General features: G+C 44.7%; 1 protein-coding gene across 2 annotated transcripts in view; it reads right to left on the bottom strand.

Annotated features, from left to right (window-relative positions):
• Mfhas1 (multifunctional ROCO family signaling regulator 1) overlaps window positions 1-7,661 on the bottom strand; it is an 81,972-nt gene extending 74,311 nt beyond the window's left edge. For both annotated transcript variants that reach the window (XR_007834369.1, XM_051182273.1), the window contains exon 1: window positions 4,537-7,661. Coding sequence is in view for 1 of the 2 variants with exons in the window: in XM_051182273.1 (XP_051038230.1) it covers window positions 4,537-7,522 (2,986 nt within the window). In the remaining variant the exon portion in view is untranslated. The remainder of the gene's footprint in view (window positions 1-4,536) is intronic.
• Between the last annotated feature and the right edge of the window lie 19,795 nt (window positions 7,662-27,456).

Genomic DNA, 27,456 nt, shown 5'->3' with positions numbered 1-27,456 from the left:
AGGCACACAGCCACTCCTGGAACAAGAGAATTAGGCTGAGCATCAGACAACAGGCATGCACCATCAGACCTATACATAGTCAGGCAAGCGCACATTGTCAGACTGGCACACAGATACAGATAGGCACACAGTCAGACAAGTGCATGTAACCAGACAGTGTCAGATGGATACACACTGTCAGGCAGATACATACATAATATGAACACACACTGTCATATGGATACACACAGTCAGACAAACACACTATCATGTGGGCATATACTGTCAAATAGATATATATTGTCAGACAGGCACACACAGTCAGATGGGTACATACAGTTAAGCAGGTGCACATTGTACACATGGGTACTGTCATATGGGCACATACTATCAGGCAGGTACACACTGTCATGTGGGTACACACAGGCAGACACTGTCAGGCAGACACTCAATATCATTTGGATACACACTGTCAGACAGGCACACATTGTTTTATGGGTACACATAGTCAGGGAGGCCTACACTGTCATATGAGCACATACTGTTAGACAACCACACACAGCCAGAAGGGTACACACACAGTTAGACGCACATTGTCAGGCAGGCACACGGGGTAAGACAGACATACACGGTCAGACAGGCACACATTGTATACATATGGGTATATAGTCAGCAGATACACAATGTTATATGAGCATAAACAGTCAGACAGCTACACACTAGGTGTAAGACTGAAGGAGCGATATGGAAAGGCTCTGTGTGAATGAACATGGCCAAAATTAAAGAAAACCATGAAATCAATTAACCTTACTGGATTGCTTTCTCCTTATTGTTGGAGGGTGGATATCTGAATATAAGTGAGAACTTATATTTGAATATAAGACATTGTTCTTCTAACTGAAAACCACACAGCAGTCATTGGATTACTGGAATGCTATCAATACACTGCAATCTTGGTACAAGCCAATGTCTATCAGGTCAGCCACTCTCACAAGGCCAACCATTCTGGCCAAAATGACCCAGAGGAAGAGAATGATAACATGAATAAACATCCCATAGAAAGAACAGTGTGCTTTGGGAATGAGAGCACAGGTCCAATTAGGGGGCAGAAATGGAAGGTGGTGGTGGGTATAGACAGGAGTTGAAGAACTATTGCATTTGTGTGTGCACAGGATTTCCACCTATGTGGAGGCCAGCTCTTCCTTCCACTTTTACATGGGTAATAGGGATGAAACTCGGGTCTCTGGGATTGCTAGACAAACACCTTTACTGGTTGAGCTACAGTGACATTTAAGCATCTTACAGATCTGTCTTCAGTTTCTGGAAGAATCCTGGAGGGCCAGACATGACCCAGCTGTTAAGAGCACTGGATGACCTGGGTTCAATTCTCAGCACCCACATGGCAGCTAAGAACTATGTGTAACTCCAACACTCTCCTCTTACAGATATGCATGCAGACAAGACATCCACAGATAAAATAAATCTTTACTTAAGGGCTGGAGAGATGGCTCTGGGATTAAGAACACTGGCTGCTCTTCCAGAGGACCCAGGTTCAATTACCAGCACCAACATGGCAGCTACTAACTGTCTGTAACTCCTGTTCCAGGGGATCTGACACCCTCACACAGATGTACATACAGGTAAGACACCAATGCATATATAGTAAAAATAAATTTATTAAAAAATCTTTACTTAAAACTTCCAACTGTCTTCGATAAAAAAAAAAAAAGATCTGTAATCCCTTTGATAATAATAGGATTGGATCTTGTCTACAAGAAATTTTAAATCCATGGTTTCTGGCTAAGGACCTCCAAAATTAAAGCAAGGGAAATCCAGCCCCACATCATCATCCAGCCAGCTAAGGAGAGAATGCAGGTGGGCATCGCCAGGAAAGTTTCTCATATAAGAACATTTTAAAAGGTACCAATGTGATGGAATGGTCCCAAGCCAACACAGGAATTGGTACTTGATGTCCCAGAGCAGACAAAGACAAAGGACCCAAAAGTCAGTTTTTAGATCACTGTATGTAAAGTCACAAGTTTACAAGAAAGCTTGATACTTTAAGTATAAGATGAAGTCACCAGTTTTCTGTCCCTAAAAAGGGACAGACACAGAAAGATTCCATAGAAAGACAGAAAGCTACACATAGATTCAGAAGCTTCACCCAAACAGAAACGTATTCTCATCACCTCAGGGTGTATCCTCTAGTAACTGAGCATCAAATGTTATCATTTCTCCCATGTGACACTCCAGATTTCATTATTTTTAGTTCTTACCAAATCTTTCAGAATTAGGACAGTTACTAATAAATGATGACAATCACAGAAAACATATGACAGAGGGGAAAAAATCATGTTTTTTTTTCTGTTGTTGTAATAATGTAAAGAAAAACACAATATTGTCAGCTTTCCAAATATTCTGATTACTCTGCTACTTTTGAAGGAAAAAAAATACAAGCCAAAACAAATTTTTTATATAAAATAATATTTCTGATAGAAATATTCCATGTATGTTATAAAAATAACTAATGACATATTTCTCAATATAGATATGTGTTCTTCCAAGTTTTCTCTTTTCCTTTTCAACTTGAAAAATCCTTATAACCTGGTTTGCCAGCCAGGTGTGCCTCATTTGAAAGGCAAATGGAGAAAGAGGCCCCATCCCCTACTTATTGTTTCCCGTCTCACTGCCAGCTCCTTTATGCAATAGATGAAGGTGAAAAATTGAGAGCAGAGGTAAGGGTAAAAAATTCTGCTATCCTCACTGTTTTACTAACAGCATTCCTCAGCCCAGATTGGTACTTATCAATTATGTCCTTCCCTTTGTCATGCATGACGTCAGTTTAATTCACCTTCTGTCTCTAGATTGAGCAAGAACTGGTCTCAGAGTGGGGTGTGAGCACATGCTCCAACCACTTTGTACAACTTAGCAACATGATACAGAAAGTGTTTGGCTTCCATGAATGAAATACAATGGCAAATATAAGATACACTGAGGCATCCAGCGAGTCAGGGCCTGTGACAGGATACCAGGATACAGAATGGCTGGCTCCACTGACTGGTAACCCAATACGGTGGCCTTTTTCAAGCTGAAGAATTAAACCCAGATCTGGGGCAACAGTAAGACTTTACCTTCAGAAATATTGGTATCCTATTCCTTCCTGACACTATTACAAGCTGCATTCTGGTTGGCACTCACACCAAGGCAGAGATCGGAGTGGCATTCAGTCACCCCTCAGCCTCCCCTGCCACCCGTGGTGGGGGACCAGAGCGAAAAGGCTCTGGGGCACTATTGTTACAGGATTTGTGCCAAAGATGCTTGTACTACTATCCACCAAGTGGGCTACACACAAATTAGCAGTTAAAGGACTATAGATGATGAGGAAACAGTTCTTGGCTAAAGACTTGAGACTAATTAACAACAACAACAACAACAAAATCCCAGGCAAAGCAGAAAAAGACCAGGAGTTCCCAGGAAACTACCATGGAAAACACTACAATGACAGACACATGGCACTATTACACATTTGCCCAAACCTATGGGAATAAATATCCAGATTGAGCTCTAATGTAAGCTAGGAATTCCAGACAAGGACTGATTCGCTCCAGTGGGTGGACGGGTGAGCAAATGGACTGCACCTGCACACAGGATAATGCATGACCACTGAGAGGCTATGAATATGTTAGGGAGGGGGCAGGTGGAAAACATCCTTACCCTTCTGTTCTTTAAAACTACCTTTTAAAAATGAGGATTTTTTTTAACCCCAAACCACCAGCCCTCAAATTCTCTTGCTTGCCTATAACTGTTTACAAAAGACAAAGACCAAAAAAAGAAAAAAAAAAAAATGACCCTGTTAAGAAACATTTCCTAGGAGACTTTTGGACTTTCTTGTGTTTTTCCCTCTGTTACATACCACCATTGGAAAGCCCCATTTATCGGAGAAATGTGTCTGATAACATCTATAGAACTTGAAATTGCCAGGGAAATATTGGAGGAAATTCCCCTTGGAGAAGAGTCCTCCCTGTCCCATGTCTGCACTCTCCAGAGCAGGCAGGCATCACAGACCACTCAACCATCACTCACCCCAGTTACAGAACATTCTTCGGATTTCTCAAGCAACGCCAGCCCTGACTCTGATTTGCTGGCTACCCAAGGACTTTAAACAAAAGAATATGACCACTGACACAGACTCAGGCTCCTCCCTCCAACAACATATGTCTAATGGCTGTGAGAATGGGGGCTCAGCCCAGGGCTAATGTTACCCTCATCCCAGTGTCTGTGCCAATCAACTGATTTTTCTCTACAAAATGTGGCTGACTTTCAAAGAATAAAGAATACTTAGAGATGTTTTTAATTTGGCAGTTTGAATCCCCCTATTAGAAGAAAATGGCATGTGTGGCTGTGTTTTGTGTTGCTTTGGTTTATGCCACAGTCACCCTGGATCCACCTTGGAAAGCTTTCCTGAAAAGCCTATAAGGTTACAGAAACATTCCACCACGTGAGAAACAAATGTCCCCAAAACTCAAACCACCAATCCCAATACCCTTCTCCACCTACCTGGGAAAGCGTGTGGATTGGGGGACCCTCTCTTAAGGCACTTAGAACAGAGGATGTGCACAGTGTAGTGCAGTCCAGGCCATTCCTGAAGTAGGACATTCAGTTCCTCTACCAAAGGAGTGATGGCTTGCCATGCGGTCCATATGTTTGGTAATGATGCATGGCTAGCAATGGACAGGGTGTCTGGCTGCAGGACCCCCTTGGCAGGTCTGTAACTCACCACCACCGGAACTTTCCCTCTATATGCAAAAATCTGAAATTTCCCATCCGACCTGTGCACCACATGGCTGTTGATCTGGACACTGTAGCGTGCAAACAATCCAGGTGGAAAGGTAAAGGGAAAACTATATTCGATCTGCAACTGTTCCGCCACAAAAGACTGCCCAGCTAGATTGGTCCCATTGATCCAGGCCTCTGCGTGGGGCACCTCATTCTGCACGTAGCATGGGAACTTGTACCAAGCTGTGGAGCCATTCAAAGGCTTGCCTTTGGGTTTATTGAGGCAGTAACAGAGTCCCATCTTCTCCAACAGCTCCAGTAGGAGTTGCAAGTCCTGCTGGGCCTGGACATGAGGCTTAAGCAGCAGCCGAATGACATGGGCTGGCAGGAGCCCATGCAGCAGAAAGCCTTCCACATAATGATGAAGCTGGGTGGCCCGGAGAGCATCCTGACCCGGGATGGGCACTCCTATAGTGGGGCAGCTTTCCCCCTCTCCTTCACCCTCTCCACTGGTCCCCAGGAGCAGTTTATGCAGCAGCAAAGAAGCATCTCTCTGGAAAAAGACATTGAGGATGTCAATGAGGCGGGTGAGGTTGTGGAAGACATGCTCCTTGAGGGCCGGGCTATCCTCAAAATAGAGCAGCTTGCCACTCTCATGCAGGTAGGAAAGGGCACTCTGCAGCCGGTCCTCGGTCAGACCTGCCTGCAGACCCAGGCGGGCAGAGTCCCACCAGCTTAGCCACAGTCGTTGTGCCTGAGGTGGCTGGAAGTGCAGCTCCTCTAGCACCTGCCACGATCGAGGCAGGACTCTGTGTAAGTTGGGGAAGATTTCTCGGTGCTCAGCTACAGAGAGCAGCTTGTCGCGAAGGCGTTGCAATTGATGGGGGTCCCTGCAGCTAACAGGCAACACGGGGGAGAGGATCTGCAGCCTGTGGTTAAGCAGGTATTGAAAATGGGCCTTGCGCCTTCGAAGGTTCTTGTCTGAAACACCATAGTAGGCTGCATGGGGGCTGGCAGAGCGCAGCTCGAAGTCCCTAGCCAGGGCCTCATCCACCACCGTGGCTAGCCGGCTTAGGCCCTCTGCATCGTGCTTCTCCTGTAGGGCGATCTGGCGATGAATATCCAGACACTTCTCCTCAAGCTCCCGCTCCCCACACAGGTCTGCGTGTGTGCCCACAATGCACACCACAGCGTGAGGTACCCGGGCCCCCACCCGATGCAAGAAGGTGCCCACAGTAGTAGGAAAGCAGCGAGGTTCGTATGTGGCCAAGTTGACCACCAGAACATACAGGGCCCCTGGGGAGAGGAAGAAGGGCTGTATCACCTCATAGCTTTCATCACCAGCCAAGTCATACACAGTGAACCGTAGGCCCCGGGAAGCATCCGCGGTCCAGCTGGTCACCTCGATGCCCTTGCTCCCAAGGGGAGGGAGAAGTCGGTAGCTCTTCTCCTTGTCCCCTCCTTCTTGGTCTCCCTCCACTTTGTCCTCAGTGAGGCAGTGTCGGAGCAGGGTCTTTCCTGCAGCCTTGTGGCCCATCAGGAGCAGCTTGAGGCGGGGCTGCACAGCTGGCTGGGAATGAGCCAATTCCTTCTGGTAGGCTGCGATGTAGGGGATCCCCTTCATGCAGACTTCGTAAGGGGGCTGAATCAGTGGGTTGTCCTTGATTTTCCACAAGCCCACCCGGGAGAGCTGGCCAAAGTTGTCGGGCAGAACAGCGATCTGGTTGCCCTGAAGCACCAGCTCCTCCAGGCCAGTCAGCTCCACAATGGAGTCCGGCAAGTAGCGGATGCGGTTATTATCCAGCCACAGGGTGAGAAGCCTGCCCAGCCCGGCGATAAGAGATGGCACTGAGGTGAGCTGGTTGCGACTAAGGTAGAGCTCCTCCAGACCAGCCAGGGGCAGCAGCGCAGCAGGAAACTCCTCAAAGAGGTTGGACGAGAGGTTGAGCATTTTGAGCCTTTGCAGGCGGTTGAACTCGGGGGGCAGAGCCTGCAGCCCGTTATTGTCTAACATGAGGCTCTCCAAACTGGCCAGCTCACAGAAGCCGCTGGGCAGGGTGCCAAGCTCGGCTCCACTCAGCCAGAGAATCTTGAGGGCACGCAGGGCACTGATATCCTCAGGTAGGCCTCGCAGCCGGTTGCTGGATACATCCAGCTCCTCCAGGGCAGCCAGCTGCAGCAGCTGCCTGGGAAAGGCGGTGAGTTGGTTGTGGTCCACGTCGAGGGTGCGCAGGTGGTTGAGGCAACAGAAGGAATCTGGCAGATGCGCTAGCCGGTTGAAACTCACATCCAGCTCCTCCAGGTGGGCGAGGGCACCCAGCTGGGCAGGCAGAGCTGGCAGCTGGTTGTGGCTCAAGTTGAGCTTGCGCAGCTCCCTTAGGGCGCTCACCACCTCGGCACCCAGGACTGTCAGTCGGTTGTGGCTCAGGTCCAGCTCCGTAAGGTGATGGCCTAGCTCTGCCACCGCAGGGGGCAGCCGGGCAAAGCGGTTCCTGCGCAAGACCAAGACGCGAAGGCTACCCAGAGCTGACCCCAGACCTTCAGGCACATCCTCCAGGTTGTTGTTCCCCAGGTTCAGCACCTCAATGTCCCCGATGTTTGCCGGCAGCACCAGCTGGGGGGCATTGGGGGACTCAAGTGGGTCGCCTCCGGCCCCTGGGCAGCTGAGCGTGAGCTGGCGCAGGTTGCTCCGCAGCTTCCTGGCGCGCAGGGCGGCGTCCCGCCACAGTCTCACCGTCTTCAGGTTGCCACTGTCCTTACCAGCCATGGCGGGGCCCCACGCCGACAACCCTCACGCCGGCCCCGGAGCCCGCAGCTGCATGCCGCGCTGCACCCCGGCCGGCGCCCGGGCCCTCTCGCTGCCGCTGCTCCCGGGCCACCACCCCTGCGCGGCTGGCGGCCGTGGGTCCTAGCGCAGCCAGCGGCCGGGCGCCCGCAGCTGTGGGGCGGCGGCGACGCGGGCAGCTCTGGGGGGCTCCGGGCAAGCGGCGCGGAGCTGGGCTGCGGCCACGCAACGCGGCTCGCATTCTCCGTGCTCCCGGGCCATGGGCGCGCCGGGCAGCAGGGCCGCCGCCCGCCGCGCCGCGGAGGATGCCTGCTCCTCTTCCAGCTCCGCCCGCCTCGCGCTGCCTGGGTAGCCGACTCCAGCCCCGCTACCCTCGCAGCGGCGGCCCGGAGGCCGGCGGCGTCGCCTCCGCTAGCAGCAGGAGGAGGGCAGCGCTCGGCTCCGCTGCCGGCATGCTGCGGGCACAGGGCCGAGGCGCCGGGGGGCGGCGGCGTCTCCTTGTCTCCGTTTCCCCGCGGCTCGGGCGGGAGCGCGAGCGCCGCGTCCCCGGCGCTGGGAGGGCACGATCGGAAAGCTACAGCGCCGCCCGGTGGAGCGGCCCCCACGTGACCGGCGGAGGCGCTGCTTGTTCCCGGCACCGCCCCAGGGGCGGGATTGCAAGCGAGCGCAAGCTGAGAGGTTTGGGGGTGCCAGGCATGGTGGGGTTAGCAGCTTGGACCTTGTCCCTCAGCGAGGCTCACCGGACAGGACCCTCAAGGCTAGAGTGAGGCTCTGGGATCTCCGGGTTGGGCTCCCCGGCATCAGGCTCTTTGTTGACCTTGGGTCTCTAAGGATTACTTATCCATCCCTAATGCATTGGATTTAGCTGGCTTCCTTTCTTATTCTTACTCACTTTCCCTTCCCTGCACCCTACATCCAGACCATTATGGAGCAGGCAGAATTCAGGGACCGGTTATCAAAGGAGCTTAGAACGAAAGGGTGGTTAAACAAAAGGCAGATAAGTGAAAGTGGACAATCTTTAATACATTCGATACATAGTTACTGGAGCCCATGTGTACTAGGTCAACTAAAGCCCAGTTTTCAACTGCCCTGGTTTGAGCCAGCACCTCTCTGGCCTGCTGTGGGTGGTCAGGGGTCTGAGACAATGCAGGATGTCTTACCAGGGCTATCTCATTTATCATCACAAACTGTGTGAAACATGCTACCTTTTGAATCCAACATTCCTGTTGCTCTGGGGATTCAAGAAAATGATGGTGGTACAATGCATATTTTCGCTGTGTTCAGTTTGGGTTTGTTTTCCACTGAGAGGAAGTTGGTCTAAGAACATATCTATACTAAGTAATCTCTGAATTTATCAAAGCCTTGAAGACTTTTAAGACCATGGGTATCACCTCCCACATTGCCTCACAGTTGGTTCCTCACCTTATCTGAGGAGTCACTGGCAGGTAATGGCTGGTTGAAAAGGATAGTCACATTCACTGAGGGTGTGGCCACTGATGCCCAGGTTGTTGATCCCACACCATGCAAATAAGGACATCGCCAAAGCAAGAAACCAAAGAAGGGGAAAGTGAGAGAAGAGAGGAAGAACATGAAGTCAGGAAGGAAATGGGAGGGAGCTGAGGGAGATGAAGGGGAAAATGGAAGGAAGATGTGCTCAATATTCATTGTATACATGTATGGAATTCTAAAAAAAAATAGATACAAGAGATTTTTTAAGTAATCCAATAGTCAGCCTCAGGGATTTGAATTGAATTGGTTAACTTCACTGCTTACTACAGTCTAGCTTTACACAGGTAGACATTCAAGGACCATATTCAGTGCATTTGTCTAGAGAAACTGACAGAACATCCACCCAAGTGATGATTACCAAGTCCTGGGCAAGCACCCTATAGTAAGAATGCAGTGGTGCACTCCTTTAATCCCAGCACTTGAGAGGCAGAAGCAGGTGGATCTCTGTGAGTTCAAGGCCAGCCTGGTCTACAGGGTGAGTTCCAGGAAAGTCAGGAGTGTTACACAGAAAAACCCTGTCTTGAAAAACCCTAGAGGGAGGGGGTAGGAGGGAGAGAGAGAGGGGAGAAATAAAAAAAGGAAGAAAGGAAGGAAAGGAGAAAGGAAGGGAAAAAGGAAGGAAGGAAGGAAGGAAGCTTGGATACCTCAAGTAAAACCAGTAATTTGGCAATCAATATTAATCTGTATTCACTCTGAAGGACTTCCTGAGAAACTGAACTCTCAAGGATTCCAATATGCTCTTAGAGGTGGTGGTGTGTGTGTGTGTGTGTGTGTGTGTGAGTGTTTGTGTGTGTGTGTTTACAGGAGTGCACATACACATTCTAAATCATGGAGCCTGATCATATTGTTTTTCACAGAGCTCAGAAGGGCCTCAAAGACATTAAGCAATTTATAATCTGCCAGTAAATATTAGGAGGAGGTTTACTGACTCCATAGTTGGGAGGTGCACTTGATCATAGACCACCTCGATGTTCATGAGTGTGAGCTTTGAATCTTCTGCTTTTAATAAATGGAATAATCTGAAGTTCTGCCTGAGGAGGAAACCTAGGCAAGACCTCCGTGCCCTGCTACATCTTAAATAGCTCTACTTCAGTCCTAAAGTGGTTTAGATTGCATCTAAAAAGCCCTTACTAAACTGTTGCCCTTTGGAGCCATCAGAACATTAGTGCCCTTACATTATAAATGTCTTCAGAAAACTCTTTCCTTTGTCCTCAGATAATCTGTTTGTTTGTGTGATAAAGAGAGCTGAGTGGGGTTCAGCCTGTCAGCCTTTTGGTGTGCCCCCTGCCAAGCCTGGCATAAATGAGGTTGAGTGAGTTAGCCTGAAAGGAACTATTCTCTACTTGCTAAGTGCTTCAAGATCCCTGTGGCTAGAAAGACCTCCCCAACCCCATCCCACACAGTTCTAGTGTTGGAGCTCAGGGTCTCAGACATGTGAGGCAAAGTAAGTATCTTCCTGGAGCAAAGTTAATACCAAGGAAGTTTGGGAGAAGCCTGTTCCAGAGTTTCCTGAAGCTATGTGAGGCAGTGCATGTCTGTTACTTGAGCACCTAAGGGCCTAAATGGCGAGGATTTAAGGTGTGAAACCAACATGATGCTTCAATAAAGACGATAATTGAGTTTTTTGAAGCCAGTCTGCTGAAAACTAAAATGGTACCTCGGGAAAGAGACTATTTTAAATAACAGAAGGAAGGGAGGAAGGAACTGTGTTATGTATAACCTCTGCCATGAACACCCATCCTGACCTGCTGAGACCATGCTCCAGTTCCAAGTGGTTAATTTTCTGACCCCCCCCCCCCACCATCTTCTAGAACATTTAAGTTATGAAAGACCTTAAATTTCAGGTGCCTCCAACCTAGGTGGGGAGTGCTATAATTTGGGTCTGAGATTTCCCCCAAAGGCCCACATGCTAAAGGCTTCCTCCCTAGGATGGCACTATTAGGAGGTAGTCAAAACATCATGGAATGAGACATTATTAGAGGAAGCTGGGGCTTTGGGACTGTGCCTTCAAAGAGAATAGTGGACCATCATCCCTTTCACTCTCTTTCTCATACCAGCTTCCATGAAACAAGCACCCTCCTGTCACCTGCTCACCTCTCTAATACCCTGCTTTGATGGGAGCACAAAATCCAGCAGTGCCAATTTATCTTGGAATGGATCAAAACAAAGCTTTTCCTTGGGTAAGTTGACCATAGCTGTCAGTGATAATAACTGGAAGTTGACTAACACAAATTGGATGAGGCAGTGCTTTGTGCTCCTTCAGAAGGGACCAATCATGAGCTCATCCTGAGGGATGTACGTGGTGCATCACTAGCCATGTGCCCACATGGCATGGAGCCCAGCTCAGGACAGGAAGGAACCACATCTCTTAGTGTGAAGTAGTACATGTATATGCTTAAGCACATGAATTATAGGCCTCTGTAGCTATTCCCACATCCTGCAGATGGCAAGCTTCTCCTAGCTCCCTTTTCCTAAAACAGTGGTCTCAGTTTGGCAAAGGAAGACTGATTATTGGAATTTCTCGTACCTTGGATGTTTATCTGATGTCATGGATCCAATTCATGAATGTTCTAAAACCTTCCAAGTGTAGGCTTTTTTTTTTTTTTTTTTTTTTTTAATTTAACTTGCCTCTCTTCCTCTGACACTGTTAGCCCTGGAGTAGCTGCTCTGTGGATACAATGATATCTCATGCATGGGGCCTTGGCCTAGTTTGGTGCATACAGTCTTTTCAGGGATGTAAGGTGTGTGTGTGTGTGTGTGTGTGTGTGTGTGTGTGTGTGTGTGTGTGAGGTAGTGTCTTGAGTGAGGCTATGGAAACATGTCTAAACTGACAGAGCATTCTGGGCATCCCAGATAAAGGTCTGCCATTTACATATCTGTCAATACCAGACTGAATGACAGTATACTCTTATCCCTGACACCAGCCACAAACTTCAGTTGCATGGTCCCATTCCGTTTTCAGCATAGTTAACTCTCCTCCATCTTGACAGATTTCTGTCTTGGTCTGATACCCAGACTGAAGTCTCATTGTCATCCTTGTCAACTTGTTCCTCTCCACTAGCTTCATCCCCATCTGGCCATCGGGCTTGCTCCTCAAAGGTCACTTCACCCTTTCCTTTCCTGCAAATACTCATTATTGAAATGGGCTTCCTTTGGACACTGGTTTCTTCCTTGGTCTGTAGAATGTTTGGTGTCCTATTACAGTTTAGGTTTTACTTATTTATTTTGTCATTTGTTTGTTTGCTTTTTTTTTAAAGAACCCCATCAGCATTAATTAATTTCTCCCAGGGATCAGTTTGCAATTGGAGTAAGTGCTACCAAATGACTGAAAATGCAGAGAAAACTGACTGGGATCCCCTGAGATACAGAGAGATGCTTAGGAGAGAACTCATCCTACCTTGCCTAGTCACATTATTCTATCTGTATTAAGAGACATGAATCTAAAACTCAGTTAAGCACACTCTGCCCTGGAATTCTAATTTTGTCAGTAGCAATTCAACTTTTTTGTTGAAGTGACCTCATGTTCCAGTTCACACAGAACTACAGGGTTTCCCACAATGAGAGGCATTCTGGGCTGAAAACCAGGCAACCCCAGGCGGTAACTGAGTACAGCTGCTTCGTCTACTGGGTCTTTAAAGTGAGTTTTTCCTTTCTGGTTCCCTTGCTCTTCTTTTGTACTTCAAGAATTCCAGAAAACACTGCGCCCTGGAAAGGCAGCTCCTCCACTTCTTACAGCCGCTTTAGACTCTCTCAATAGTCCTTATTTCAATTGCTCTGCAGCTTTGGAGTTCTGAAGCGAAGATACCCCTGGCCGGAGGTTCTCACTAACTCTGGAGTATGGAAAGGACCTGTCTGATCTTGAAAGGAAATTCCTTAATCATTCCACCCCGCAGAGCGAATGACAACCAGGGCTGGGTTACTACACTTCAGCACTTCAGGGAAAGGTGAACTTGAACTCCCCCTGGAAGTCTGGGAAGGCTGACTACTGAGTCTCTTTGGAACATGCTCCAAACCTTTTAGAATGAAGGTCCTTTGCCTGTTTCGTTCCCTCTTTCTGTTTTCCCTCAGACGGCCTCCATTTCTGTATCACCAAAATAAAATGGAGATGGTCTGTTCAAAATGGTGGAGGTGAGGTTATTTGTGCTATCTTTAGCGAGATAGGAAGGGGTAGTGTTACAAAACGATGGCTAATGCCTAAAATTATAAGAGAGAAGCATGGGGTCCCTCCCTGTTGTCCATGATGAAGGAACAGTCCTCGAGGGGTGACAGCTTGAATAGAGCTGTCCACTGTTGTCCTCATTTCACAGCTAAAAATGAAGGCAAAGTGGTTGAGTCATGTCAGCAAAACCCCTGATACTGAGCTCCCATGACTGCAACATCCGAGAGTGACAGCCAGTCATAGGAGCTGAGGTGTAGTATGAAGTTCAATGTCTGAAAAGCATGGTGCTCTGTGCTTTTCACAACATATTTCATCTAATTCTCACAACCTCTCTGAGAAATATGCTCTCTCTATATATATTACCCCCAAGAAATGAAAGCAAAGTTATGGAATGGTAGAATCAAGATTCAAAGCATGGCAGAGGGCAACAGTGGCCCCTGTGGTTGAGGATTTGGGGAGGTAGATGTGGTTAAACTTGGGTCTCTGAGAGCTAGCTGTGTTTGAAGTTGAAGAGTAAGTAGTAAGACCAAGTGCAAAGGAGAGCTGGCATTGGCTTCAGGGGCCATTGCACTGAGCTCTTACAGATAGATTTGAAGAATGCCACTCTGGGCAGGCAAAAAGCCTTTAAAGCAAGTCTCCCTGAATCCAGGGTCAGAACTTGACATTTAGTCCCATTACAGCAAGAAAGAGACACAAACTGCCTAGTAGCTGCTATTTGATTTGTTTCACACATAAGGGATTTAATACAAGTGTCTATATAACATGCATCTCAATTAAAAAAGCAGTCCATAGTCTATATTTTGCTAAGGATATTTTTCAAACACTAATTGATCAAGCTGAGATTAAAGGCAAAGGTCAGACCTCTTTTGTTTGTATTAATTTTTCTTTTTAGCCTCACCCTTTCTTTCCTCCAAATTTAATAAATCTGCCTTGCATGTACCATCTGTTCTAAATGCAAGCCAGTTCCCATCAGCACTGGGGAAGTAGCCTGAGACTCATCACCTGGATGCAAACAGGGAGCATAAACAATGCATTCAAGATGCCGGCTTCTCCAGAGGGCAAAGGCAAATTGTGCCAATGTGTCTATTTGTTCTTTTCCTTGGTCTACAAAAAACAAATTTATCTTGGAATGGGCAGTATTAACCTGACCATCAGCTTGCTTTCTGTTTTCTGGTCAAGTGGGAACACAGAGGCTCCCCATGGAGGAAAATAAACAGCCTTGTACTTTTGGCATCTGTCAACAGTACTTTCAGCTGAAGATATTTGCAGGGGAGAGTTGATTTCCCTGGAGGCCAAAGGATTTATCACATTGTCACCTGAAGTTCCAGAACTTTCCCTGGGCTGTGTAAGTGTCTCCTCACCACCACCACGTTTCCTGGCTGCCCACCAGTTCCAGTCCCAATCCTTCGGCAGATATTCTTTTCCTGAGAGAAAGAAGGCAAATTGGCCCAGCAAAAGGTGAACAGAAAACACCTGTGAAATAGTTGTGGCTAATGAGGCTGACTGTGGTTCACTTGGCACTGTGAAATGAAGTATGTGGGGGAATGGGGTGGAAATAGTGCAAGAGGGGCCCTGGGTCTGCTTTATGCCAGGTGCTAAAGGTGAGCAAAGTGCCTCTCTGTACCCATGTGCAAGGCACAGTGAGGCATCACTCTCCACCGACCTCACAGTATTCCACCAGCCAGAGAAGTCAGTCCGGCTTTAGCTTCTGCTTACTCCCTCCAAGGGTGATGTGCATGGCACAGGAACTCTACCTCTCTATTAGGGATTTAGTGTCATAGTAGAAATTGCTTCAAGATTTTACTTTGACCTTTCTGTAACACCGGATCACTGTTAAATAATAATGTAATTTTTTAAAGTTATTATCCATAGAATGCTAATCTATGATGCATATCTGTATTCATTTCTGTTGTAGTTATCATTCATATAATGGTATTTTATAAGTACATGTCATATATAGACATATAATAATTGTATATCAAATATATATATCTATATTTTTTTACTCTCTGTTAGTTAATACCATGTATTCAAATTTGTGATCAGTTTCTGATTATATATTTTAAATATATTAAATTTTAGTGTTGTTTATGTATTTACTATATTATTTAATATATCTAAACCAATGTGAAATATTTGTAATAAATGTTTACATTTAGTAATTATCAATCTTTTGAAAATCTAAGCATTAAAAGTAGTTTAATTGGTAATTAAAATTGTATTAAATATGGACTTTAACAAAATACTTTGACACATTGTTGAAATGTAACAATCTTTAAAAAACATACAAAACTATAAAGTAAATATATAAAACCAAAAAAAGAAAAAAAGATTTTACTTCGATGGGTACAGTTTTTAAAACATGTCCTACTAAAAAGATTAATGTGCCCAATTTATAAATGGGTCACACATTTACAATAGTAAGACTTTCTTTTTGAACCTTGTTATTCTAGTTTTAAGACTTGTTTTAGGTGTGTGTGTGTGTGTGTGTGTGTGTGTGTGTGTGTGTGTGTGTGTTGGGGTATGTGCACATGCCTATAGAGGCTAGAAGAGAGCACCTGACCACCTACTGAGAGTTACAGGTGGTCTGTGACACAGCTAAAGTGGGTAATGGGAATGTAACTCTGGTCTCTTGCAAGGGTAGTACACAATTGTATTTCTCATGGTTCTCTAGAGAAATAGAGCTGATAGAATGATACAGAGTTGCCTTCTGTTGGATCTGATAACTTGAGTTCAATTCCAGGGACCCACGTGGTTGAAAGAGAGAATAGACTCCTACAAGTTGTCCCCTGACCTATACAATCTCATTATTGCATAACCACCACTACCCTCTACACACACACACACACACACACACACACACACACACACACACACATACACACACACAAAGGTAATAAAAATTATAACAAACCCTTCATTTTTAACTAGACTGCCTTCAACTTGGGTTCTTTTGTCTGAAGCTACAAGCATTTTAGTTTAACAAATCTTATCTGGAGGTGAATTCAAGTTGCAGCACTTCTAATCAAATGTTGAAATGATTCAACCAAAGCAGACCCAAGAGAAGTGGATTCTCTTCTAGCCAGGAGCCACGTGCAAGAATGTGCTCAGTTCTTTCAGTCTTTGAACAAGGTGAAGTTAGGAGTGAAGATGAACTCTGGGCCCAGGCTACATCATCTGAAGCAGTCAGAAGAAAGCAGAGTAAGAATTTAAGAGTTCAGTCTCACCCTCAGCCAAGGGGACACTGCTCATAGTAGCCAACAGACACTGCATGGCAATTTTTAATTTAAAGCCAAAGCCACTGTAAAGAATGGTAAAATTTTGGCAACTGAAAGAGGAATATTTGAGAGGAACCAGATGTGTTCAGTACCGGAAAGCCTGCCTGTAGCTAACCCATTCCATTCATTCCACAAGTCTGCTTGAGGTCTAGGCTCTTGTAATGTATGACAGTTTGGGATACACAAGGGGTAAATGACATGTTCAGCTATGATAAAGAATATTTTCAACACCTGTGACAGAATTTATAATCAAAATATATAAGAAGGTCTACAAGCCAATTTGCAGAAGATAAATACTATAGTAGAAAAATGAGCAAACATTTTCACTAGAAGAAAATCAAATAAATAGTATAGGAAAAAGAAAGTTTAAAATATATTTTGACTAATGACTTCTTTGTGTAATCTTAAAATGGAGAGCTTTCTTTAATTATTTTTAGTTTGTTTATAACATTAAATCTGACAGAGAATATAAAACATGTTCTTCAGAAACACAGTGTGATGTACAACTCTGCAGGGTTTTCGTAAATTCAGCATTTTGTTTTTATTTGCCCCCTGTCTGCTCAGTGGCCATGTGTCCCATATAGATTCATCAAAGTGATGCAACTTTAACTACTCTACTTCCTGTCACTAGAGTGAATGTCCTGAAACTTTCACTTGAACTTGCTATACAGCTGAGGTTTACCTTGAAGTCTTGAAGTTAGATAGGCATTTTCTAAAGGGAAGAGGTTGATGTGGCTGGAAGTTCTGAAGATTCAGGGGCATGGAACTGAAATTGGCTTGGCTCTCCTAAGAGCCCCCATGGTGGCTGGAATCACAATGGTTGGGGCACTTGCAAGATGGAGAGGTGACTTAGTCAGATGGGAAAATCAGAGCAACCAGGCAGTAGCCAGGTTTATTCTTTTCTGTATTGTTTTGTTTGTTCTCTTTCTGTGGTAGTAGAGGTTAAACCCAGGGTCTCACACATGCATATGTATTTGTCAAGATTCCTGATCTGTATTCCTAGCTCTGTGTGTGTGTGTTTGTGTTTTAATATGTTATTCTTCGGACAGGGCTGGGGATATAGCTCAGTGTTTGCCTCACACACACAAAACCCTACTTTGTTCCCTGACACTGCATAACCCATGGGAGTGGTGCACGTCTGTCATCCCAGTACATGGGAAGTAGAGAGAGGCAGGAACATCAGGAGTTCAAGATCAAGTTCAAGGTCATCCTCAGCTATAGCAATGTCAAGGCCAGCTTAGGCTCTATAAAGATCTGTCTTAAATTAAAAAGAAATTGGCTGGGCATGGTAGCACATGCCTTTAATCCCAGCACATGGCAGGCAGAGGCAGGTTGATCTATGTGAGTTCAAAACCAGCCTGGTCTGCAGAGCAAGTTCCAGTACAGGCTCCAAAGCAATACAGAGAAACCCTGTCTTGGGCAGGAGGAGGGACTTGAAGAGAAGAGAAACTGCAGTCAGGATATAATATATAAAAGAATAAATGTTTAAAAATATGAAGATAAGTTCTCATTAAGTTGTCCAGGATGCTCTGAACCCAAGCAATTCTTGAACTTGCCATCATCCTGCCCCATCCTCCTATGTTGCTGGGAATGTGGGCTGTCCACTGCCCAGCAGGCCTGTTCATTTACAAGAACCTCTTGTGAGAACTAATTCAGAGTCCCACAAGAACTACCTTAATCTTATCAAAGAACAGCACTCTGGGATAGCATAAGACCTCTCACTGGGGCTGGATGTATGGCTCCATGGTTAAAATCACTGGCTGCTCTTGCAGAGGACCTGGGCTCATGTCCCAGCACTCACATGGTGACTTATAAACCCTGTATACCAAAGAGACAGCTGACCTGAATAAGGGGGAGCTATGAACCCCCCAGACTGATAGCTGGGAAACCAGTACAGTGGACCAACCCAGACCCCCTGAACATGGGTCTCAGTTAGAAGGCCTGGGCAGTCTAAGGGATCTCTGACAGTGGAACCAGGATGTATCCCTGGTGCATGAAAGGACTTCAGGAGCACATTCCCCTATGAGGGATACTTCCTTAGCCCAGAGACACAGGGTAGAGCCTAAGCCCTACCCCAAATGACTTGACAGATTTTGATGCTCCCTCCTGGAAGGTCTCACCCTCCCTGGGGAGTGGATAGGGGATAGGATGGGGGTGGGGAGGGCATGGGAGGATGGGAAGGAGAGGGAACTGGGATCAGTATGTAAAATAATAAAATAAAATAAAAAACAAACCCTGTATATAACTCCAGTTCCAGGGGGATCTGACACTCTTCTGGTACCAACAGGTACTGCACACCTGTGGTGCACAGACATATACAGGGACAAAACCCCCATAATGATGATGATGATAAAGACCTTACACTAGATCAATCTCTTAAAAGATCCACCAATCTTAATATGGCCACAATGAATCTCAAATTCATCACTGGATGTCCCTTATTACAGGAACCCATGGTGGACATATTCAAACCCTAGCCAAAGCCATGTTTAGTCTTACCAAATTGACATAAACTTCCAAACACCCAATGTTCATAAGAGAATAGGAAAAGGGGGCACATTCATGTATTGTACGTGGGAGTACAAGTTAATAGTGCCTTATATAATATTAGTAATATATGGCCAAAACCTAAAAAAAAAATCAAAAACAGAAATTATTCAAGGATCCACACACAACAGCATCCAGTGGAGAAAAATGAAAACACACAGGCTTCCAACAGCAGAGTAAGGGTTAAATAGACATCTGCATGGATGCATGATAGAGCTGGTGTTCCTCTGTAGATCAGTCAATGGAGGGCACAAGCCCATCAGGCAGAAAGCCCTGGGTTCTGTTCCCAGCACCACATTAAAAAGAGAAAGGATTTCTAAGAAAATTTAATTGCTTAAAAAAAAAATCTATCTTGTAACTTGTGTCGAAACATCATGATGTAATTTTCCATATAACACATGACCATACTTTGATCTAATATGGGAACATGGGAAATTATAATGTATGTGTGTAGTCACAGAAAGAAGCCTGAAAACACACGCATCAAATGTCACTTCCATTTCTGCTTATTGGAATCACATCGATTTTATTTTCTTCTTGTTGTATTTTACAGTTTCAGTACTAGGCACTACCTTTATCATCAGAATAATTGCTGGATTCCCTTGCCCAGCTTTGATGCAGGGGAGGATATTGGTCCTACCTCAATTTGATGTGTCAAGCTTTGTTCAAGACCATGGGAGGCCTGCCCTGTCTGAACTGACATGGAGGAAGAGTGGATGGGGGAGGGAGTAGATCTGAGTGGGAGCGGGGAGGGGAAATTGTGGTTGGTTTATAAAATAAATGAAAAAATGTTGCTTAAAACTTAAAAAAAATAAAAAAGAAAGAAGAAATGCATATTGGTATGGAGTGATGGCTCAGTGGTTAAGAGCACTGGCTGCTTTTTCAAGGGACCTGGGTTCAATTCCCAGCACCCAGATGGCAGCTCACAACTATCTGTAACTCCAGTTCCAGTGGATAGCAGACCCCTTCTCCTAGCTTCCTGCAGGCACTGCATACATGTGGTGTACAGAAATACATGCAGGCAAAACATTCATACACATAAATAATATTTTAAAAAATGTTTAAGAAATACATGCAACAGCATACATATATTGTGAGTAGTCACTGAAATCCTTCGTTCCGTGTAATGCTACATCTCCGTATTTCAGTTAGCTTGTGATTGTTGGAGAGCAAATGTGTTTGCATGGAAAGCCTTCTCTTCCTGGAGTGTCAGTCTAAGCTTCCTCCTTGGCCTTAACGTAGTCCTTCACTAGCATGTGCACTTTGTCCAGGCTAATTGCCGGGACTCGTAAAATTGGGGGTTTTAAAAATACATTTCAACAATGTCAGGAATCCAGTTGCTTAGTATTACAATAGAAAACATTTCCAGAACTCTGACTTCTAGCTAGAAAACAAAACAAAACAAAAACAAGGAAGCAGATGATGAATTCCTCAAAACGCTGCCTTTGCTTAATGTTAATCCTGCCAGGCTCTTTGGCCCCGAGTCTGCTTTAGCAAGGTTGCTTTAGAGATTCTGGGTCTCTCCAGCATCTCCTCTGTGCTCTTGTAGGTGAGGCATGTTTTGGAGCAGTTTTCCAGCAGATGGGGAGACCTGGTTCCGGACCAGGGGCCCATAGCACATTCCATTGTGCCTTTGCCTGGTGTTTTAAAAGATCACATTGCTTAAAGCCTTGTTAAAAATTACTACACACATGTTAGCAAAGGATCTTACATGTGAGGATATGAGGCACCATCTGAAGCTGTGAGCACATTTGGGGGGGGGCGCACATCAATCCACCCAAGTTAAGTGAATTCTGGTTAGAAGTTTCATAACCAGGTCAAGGGACACAGCTCAGACCGGGACATGGGCACAGTTCAGATGGACAGTTCTTGTTTTACATGTGTGAGGTCCCAGATTCAGTTTCCCGCAATTAAAAATGGCAACAAGAAACTCACTAACACAGAGAAGAAGTTTCATAACTGACATCAATATTCACTTTGCACTAAAGTGAACTCTCTACCCTGCCTTACTCTCTGGCATATGAACATCCTCTAGCCACCATGCCTCCCAGTTCCAACCACTATAAAGGAAGAAGTTAAATGATGTTCACATCTGGTTAAAAAATCAGTTCATTTTTTTTAAGCCTAATCATAAAATTATATGTACTTAGCATGACCAGCATAATATCTTGAAGTATATAAACTTGGCCAGTTTTGCTGATTATCTCTCATAACTACTATTTTTGTGGCATGAATGCATATTTCAAGAACGTACTATTATCATCAGTCAACATACTGTGCAGCATAACTCTTGTGTTCATTCATCATACCTAACTGTGAGTATGTGTTCTTTGGCTAATATCTCCTGACATCAGATTATTAATCTGAAGCCTCCTAATGTGCATCAGAAGACCCATGGACAGAAAAACTGTACACACAACAACACACCAGTTTTTGAGGGAAAAGATCCAGGGCCTTTATTGGATTCTCCATTTCCAAACCCAGGAGACTATGGATCATGGAATCACCCAACCTTTAAATTCCATCGGACATTACCATCACATGTTTCTCCATGTTTGCATATTTTAAATTCCATTTTTACTTGATTAGAGAATTTTATCCTATACCATGTTTGGGGTTTGTAAAGACTTCAACTTGGTAAGGCTGGCTGAACTCATTGTGATGTAAAAATTATGTGCTCTTTTGCAATTCCAAGGGCTTTCTATGAAAGTGATTTCTATGTCTGTACCCACAGCAGCAATAAAAAACAAACAACAACAAAAAGCTTACTGTAATATACCACTTACATATCAATAAAAGAATTTTGCATTAGTGTGAAATTAAACATATTTGAGCTTTGTACTTAATACCTTTTTCGTTTTCTTGTTTTGTTTTTGAGACAGGGTTTCTCTGTGTAACAGCTCTGGCTGTCCTAGAACTCACTTTGTAGACCAAGCTAGCCTTCAACTCATAGAGATCTGCCTGCCTCTGCCTCTGCCTCTGCCTCTGCCTCTGCCTCTGCCTCTGCCTCTGCCTCTGCCTCTGCCTCTGCCTCTGCCTCTGCCTCTGCCTCTGCCTCTGCCTCTGCCTCTGCCTCTGCCACTGCCTCTGCCTCCTAAATACTGGGGTTAAAGGTGTGTGTCACCACTGCCTAGAATACTTAACACATTTTTAAAAATAATTAGACCAGTGGTTCTCAGGCTTCCTATGCTTCAACCCTTTAGTATAGTTTCATGTTGTGATGACCCACAACCATAAAACTATTTTTCTTGCTATTTTGTAACTGTAATTTTGCTACTGCTATGAATTGTAATGTAAATGTGTGATATGTAGGATATTTGATATTCAACCCCCAAAAGGTTGTGACCCACAGGTTGAGAAGCACTAAATTAGACAATTATAATTAGTTTTGTCAGCATAATATTCTGGTGCTGATCTTGGTCTATTATTTTTAAAACAGACCAAAGCTAGGCATGATGGCAAATGTCTATAATCCTAGCACTCAGGAGGCAAAGGACAGCCTAGACTACATAGCAAGTTCTAGGCGAGCCAAAGATGCATAGATAGACATAGATAGACGTTGTCTCAAATGAACAAAACAGTAGACTAGGGAGATGTGGGGGAGTCAGAGAAAATATACTTCCAAGACACAAGCGTGTCAATACATAAGTAACCCAGATATAATAAATTCAGAATGATCAGATTACCCCTGCCTGTTTAATATCAATAATGCAAAATACCTATTTACACACACACACACACACACACTTGTCAGACCTCTACCTGGCAGATGCTTTCAAAAGTGGATGTTGGGAAGGACCTGCTAGTGTGAGCACACAGTATGGAGTTGCTTTAGGTGATGACTTAGACTGAGAAACGGTGCCTGGAGGTGGATACTCAGACACTGCCTTTGCCTGGGCGCTGAGTCAGTGTGTTACATCCTGTTTCCTGGCCAGCCTTGGTGAGCAAGAGCCTGTCTCTGTTTCTGGATGCTCAGCCCTGCGGTACAAGAGAAATAGATACCACATCCACAAAACCAAACAGTCTGGCCCTGCAACTGGGGAGAGCTGTTTATTTTTATTTGAAAAGTGGTCCATGTTGGGCTGGAGGGATGGCTCAGTGAAGAGCACTGGCTGATCTTCCAGGGATCCCAGGAGTAATTCTCAGCCCCTATGTGACAGTTCACACCTATCTGTAATTCCAGTCTCAGGGGATCCAATGCCCGCTCTAGCCTCCAAGGGCACTAGGCATACACAGAAAGGCAGAACATTCAAACAGATAAAATAAAAAGTTTAAGTGGTTTTATCTTGCTCCAAGGCTGATTAAACTCATCTGCTAGGGAGGTTGAGGCAGGTTGAGGAACACAAACTCAGGGCCTGTTGGGCTACCAAGTGGGTTTGAAGCTGGTTGCCTGGGCAACTTAGCAAGACTTATGCAAAAATAAATAAAAAATAAATCAAGTCCAGATGACCAAGAAGTCAAAGAAAACAGGTAAAATGGTTGAGGCTGTAGCTCAACAGCACAGTGTTTGCCTAGAATATGTGGAGCCTTGTGTTACATCCCCATGCTGGAAAAACAATCAGTCAACCAAAGAAATAAACAACATGAAAGAGCAGTGCTTGTCTTAGCCCCTTTGTTTAACATCTTACAAAGAGCTGAATTTGAGTGTTGGGATCTGAGATTGCACAGCTCCTTGGCTTTTGAAAAGTGTCCTGCCACATACTTTACATGCATCTTTGCCTCCAGACAATTTAGAGAATTCACAAATAAAACCTGAAATTGCACAACTACAAACAATATGAAACTATCGGGATAAACACAAGCAAGGTACTAAACAACGGATTATTGCCCATATAAAAAGAAATTCTGACCTGGGCATGATGATGGCACATACCTGCAATCACTGCACTTGGGAGGTACAATCAGGGGGATTCCAAGTTCAAGGCTTGCTGGTGTTATAGAGTGAGGTCAAGCCTTGCCTGCATTCTTTCACAAGGCCCTATCTCTCAAAGTAAAACAAAACATAAAGTATTTCAAAACCCGGTAGAGCAAAGATGAGCCTTGGAAAGTTCATTCCAAATGAAATAAGCCAATCATAAAAGAACAACTCTTGGGATAGTTCCTATACATGAGCTGCTGAGAGTTATCAGGCTCATACACATGGCATGGCAGTGGTCATCACATTCCGGGAGAGGAAGGTAGGCTGGGAGTTAGTGTTTACGAGGTGCAGAGACTCGGTATGAGAAAATGAAAGTTCTAGAGATGAATGGCAAGCAATGTTTGCAACGCAGAACCAATGGATTCACTACTACAGAGCTATACATTTAAAGGCAACTGAAAAGAGACTGGAACTATAGCTCAGTTGGTAGCATACACCAAATGGTCCAGCAGGAAGGGATCCCTGGGTTTACACTCAGCACCAGAAACACACCTGGTGCAGTGGTGCATGCCTATAATCCCAGAACTTGGGGGCAGAAGTGGGAGGATCAAAAATTCAATGTCATTTTTAACTATATGAGTCTGAGGCTGTTGTGCCCAAATTCTGAACCCAAATTCACCAGGTGACCCATCCTGATGCAAAAGCAAAGAGTCTTTAATAATTTAATAAGTTAACTGTATTAACTCAGTTCTTACGTCCATTCAACATGGGCAGAGCAAGGGGAGTGTCTGAGGTGGCAACTGTCTAAGGATTGGTGCACTTTCCAGCTTGGGAGACCTGTCCTGTGCTGACTGGTCAACTGGTTGCCATGGCCTATAGACTCTTCCAGGGCGGTTGCTGTGTTCTGTATGCCACTGTTACCTTAAAGCACACCCAGAGCCCGCCAGCTAACTTCTGATTGGTTCCTTGCCACATTGAGTACATCTGGCTTCCTAGTGACTGGAGCAGGCCCCTCAAGGTCAGAAGGTCAGAAATGCAGCAACATGTGCTGAGTCAGAGGTCTACATCTTGCTGGGTCTTTTCTGCAGCCTGTCATGGCTGCTAAAGCAGGAGGGGCTGGATGAGGGTCTGGTCCCTTCAAGGCCAGCCTGGACACATGAGACCCCTGTCTAAAAAAAGAAACTGTTAATTCGAAAAACAAAAACAAACTGTTAAAAAAAAAAGTGGTTTTTAAAAGTTGCTGGATAATCTGGGTGGGCGGCGGCGCGCACACACCTTCAATCCCAGAGCTGTGGAGGAAGAGGTAGGCAGATCTTTGTGACTTTGAGACCAGTTTGGTCTACAGAGCTAGTTCCAGGCCAGGTTCCAGAACAATACAGAGAAACCCTGTCTCAATCCCCCCCAAAAAGGTGTCGGGGTACCAGATATAGTTCAATGGATAGAGTCCTGGGTTCTATCCTCACACCTTCTAAATCAGGGTAGTGGCACACAGGCTGCAATCCCAGTCACTGCAGTGGTAAAACCAACAAGATCGTGAGTTCAAGGTGATCCTCACACTCACCCAGCTCCTGGCCTACCTAGGGTACAGGAGACCCTGTCCTAAAAATAAGCCACTGTTTAGAAAGGAAGGGGGTGGGAAGTATGAAGAGAGAAAGAGAAAGGGGAGAAGGGAGGAAGAGAGAGGGAAGGTGGTACAAGAAAAGAGCAAAAGGGAAAAATCATGAGACAATAAGGCACAATAGATGTGTCTTGATAAGAGTGGAATATTTTTAAAGACTCTGTCTTTCACTAGTTCATAATAAAATATTTATGGGTGAAACAGTTTCTACCTGGCACTTCACAATAACTGGGTGGGGAACAACAAGGGACAAAAGGAGACAGATGAATTGTCTAAATGTAAAAAGAGGAACTAAGAGAATTTAGCCTTAAGCAATGACTCCTGCTTATAGGCCAACCCTTGCTTCTGCTTGTTACATGTAAATCTGTGAACTTTAAGAGTCTCACAGGCAAAAAACTGCCCGGTTGAAGCCGCAGGTGACTCAGTCGGTCACTATAGCTGTTCTTTCAAGGATGAAGTCCTGAGTCTGAATCAGGTAGGTCACAAATTTGCTGCCTCAATAGAAATATATGGTCTTCAAGCTGTTTAACCAGTTGGTGTAATTTATATTAAGCCTTCATATAATTAAAAAAAAAAAGATTACACTACTCCATTCTATTGCATAGCTAGTGAAACCTTTGTGCTGTACCTGTAGAAGACATATTCAAAGTCCCATTTTATTGGCAGATTTCCAAGCATTACTGGAAAGGATATGACCCCAGAAAGACTTTACAGCTCTATCCTTTCAGCAGGAATTCTCTGTATTCAAGGACAGTGGTTCCAGACTTCAGTTGTGGTATGGAGTCCTCTGGTTACTTCACCTGGTGAATCCTGGAGGCCATCCCCAGAGGTGCTTATTTATTTGATTTGGGGTGTGTGAAGCTTATAAAGTGCAAGCAAGACAAAAGTCATCAGAAAAGTGGTACAGTTTATGTGTCTCCCAATTCAATTCCTGGGACTGGAGTTCAAGAAAGAGCTAAAAACCAGTGGGCGAGGGTAGAATGATTGCAAGATTTCTCTGTAGTTCTAAATGCTTTCACCTATTTCAATAGCAGCATTAGTACTCCTGCGTGGTATACTTACTTCAGGTTATTTCTTAGAAGAATTTCTTTTTTAGAAGCTAAGATACAACCTAAATTGGGCCAAACAAGGCAAAGGATGTCAAGGTGACAGACAACACACACCAAGGATAAAGTGAATGACATACTTTTAAAATTTAACAAATCATAAAATTATAAAAATATGAACTGCATTTCTTATTAATCAACATTTTAACATGACAGTGCCAAAAAAGGACAAAAGTGCTTATCCATATGATATAAATTGCCTCAAAAAATAACTCTGAGAAGACACACACACACACACACAAAGATGTCTACATTTACTTCAGAGATGTAATTTCATCACCAATCACTCCATGATGATTCATGCCTGAGAGTTCTACCTATTCTGATCCTCGCAATCCATAGTGCCCCAGAGCTATACAACTCACCGTTAATCATTCAACAGGTGAGTAAATGCTGATTGGCCGGCCAGTAGCTAGGCAGGAAGTACAGGTGGGGCTACCAGACTAGAAATTCTGGGAAGAGGAAGACAAGAGTGTTGGGAATGGAAGAGATGCCATGCAGCTGCTGGGAATGTAAGATACCTGGGCATTCTATGGTAAGCAAAGATCATATGGAGATATACACATTAATAAAAATGGGTTAATCATTAAGAGAGAGCTAGACAATAAGAAGCCTTAGCCATAGACCAAACAGTTTATAATTAATAGAAGCCCCTGTGTATGTATTTGGGACCAGGCTCTTATATGAAGAGCACCACCATAAATGGCTAGGTTTCCTATTAACTTCTCACAAATGATTGGCATTTGGTTGACTTGCTTAATTATGACCAATAACCCAGATAACATTTAAGATTAGATACAAGTGAATATTTTTAAAGACTTTTTTAAAGTTTTAATTTAGA

This window comes from Phodopus roborovskii, unplaced genomic scaffold, assembly GCF_943737965.1.
Source record: "Phodopus roborovskii unplaced genomic scaffold, PHOROB, whole genome shotgun sequence".
NCBI classification, from domain to species: Eukaryota; Metazoa; Chordata; class Mammalia; order Rodentia; family Cricetidae; genus Phodopus; species Phodopus roborovskii.
This window is presented reverse-complemented; position numbering and strand designations above follow the sequence as displayed.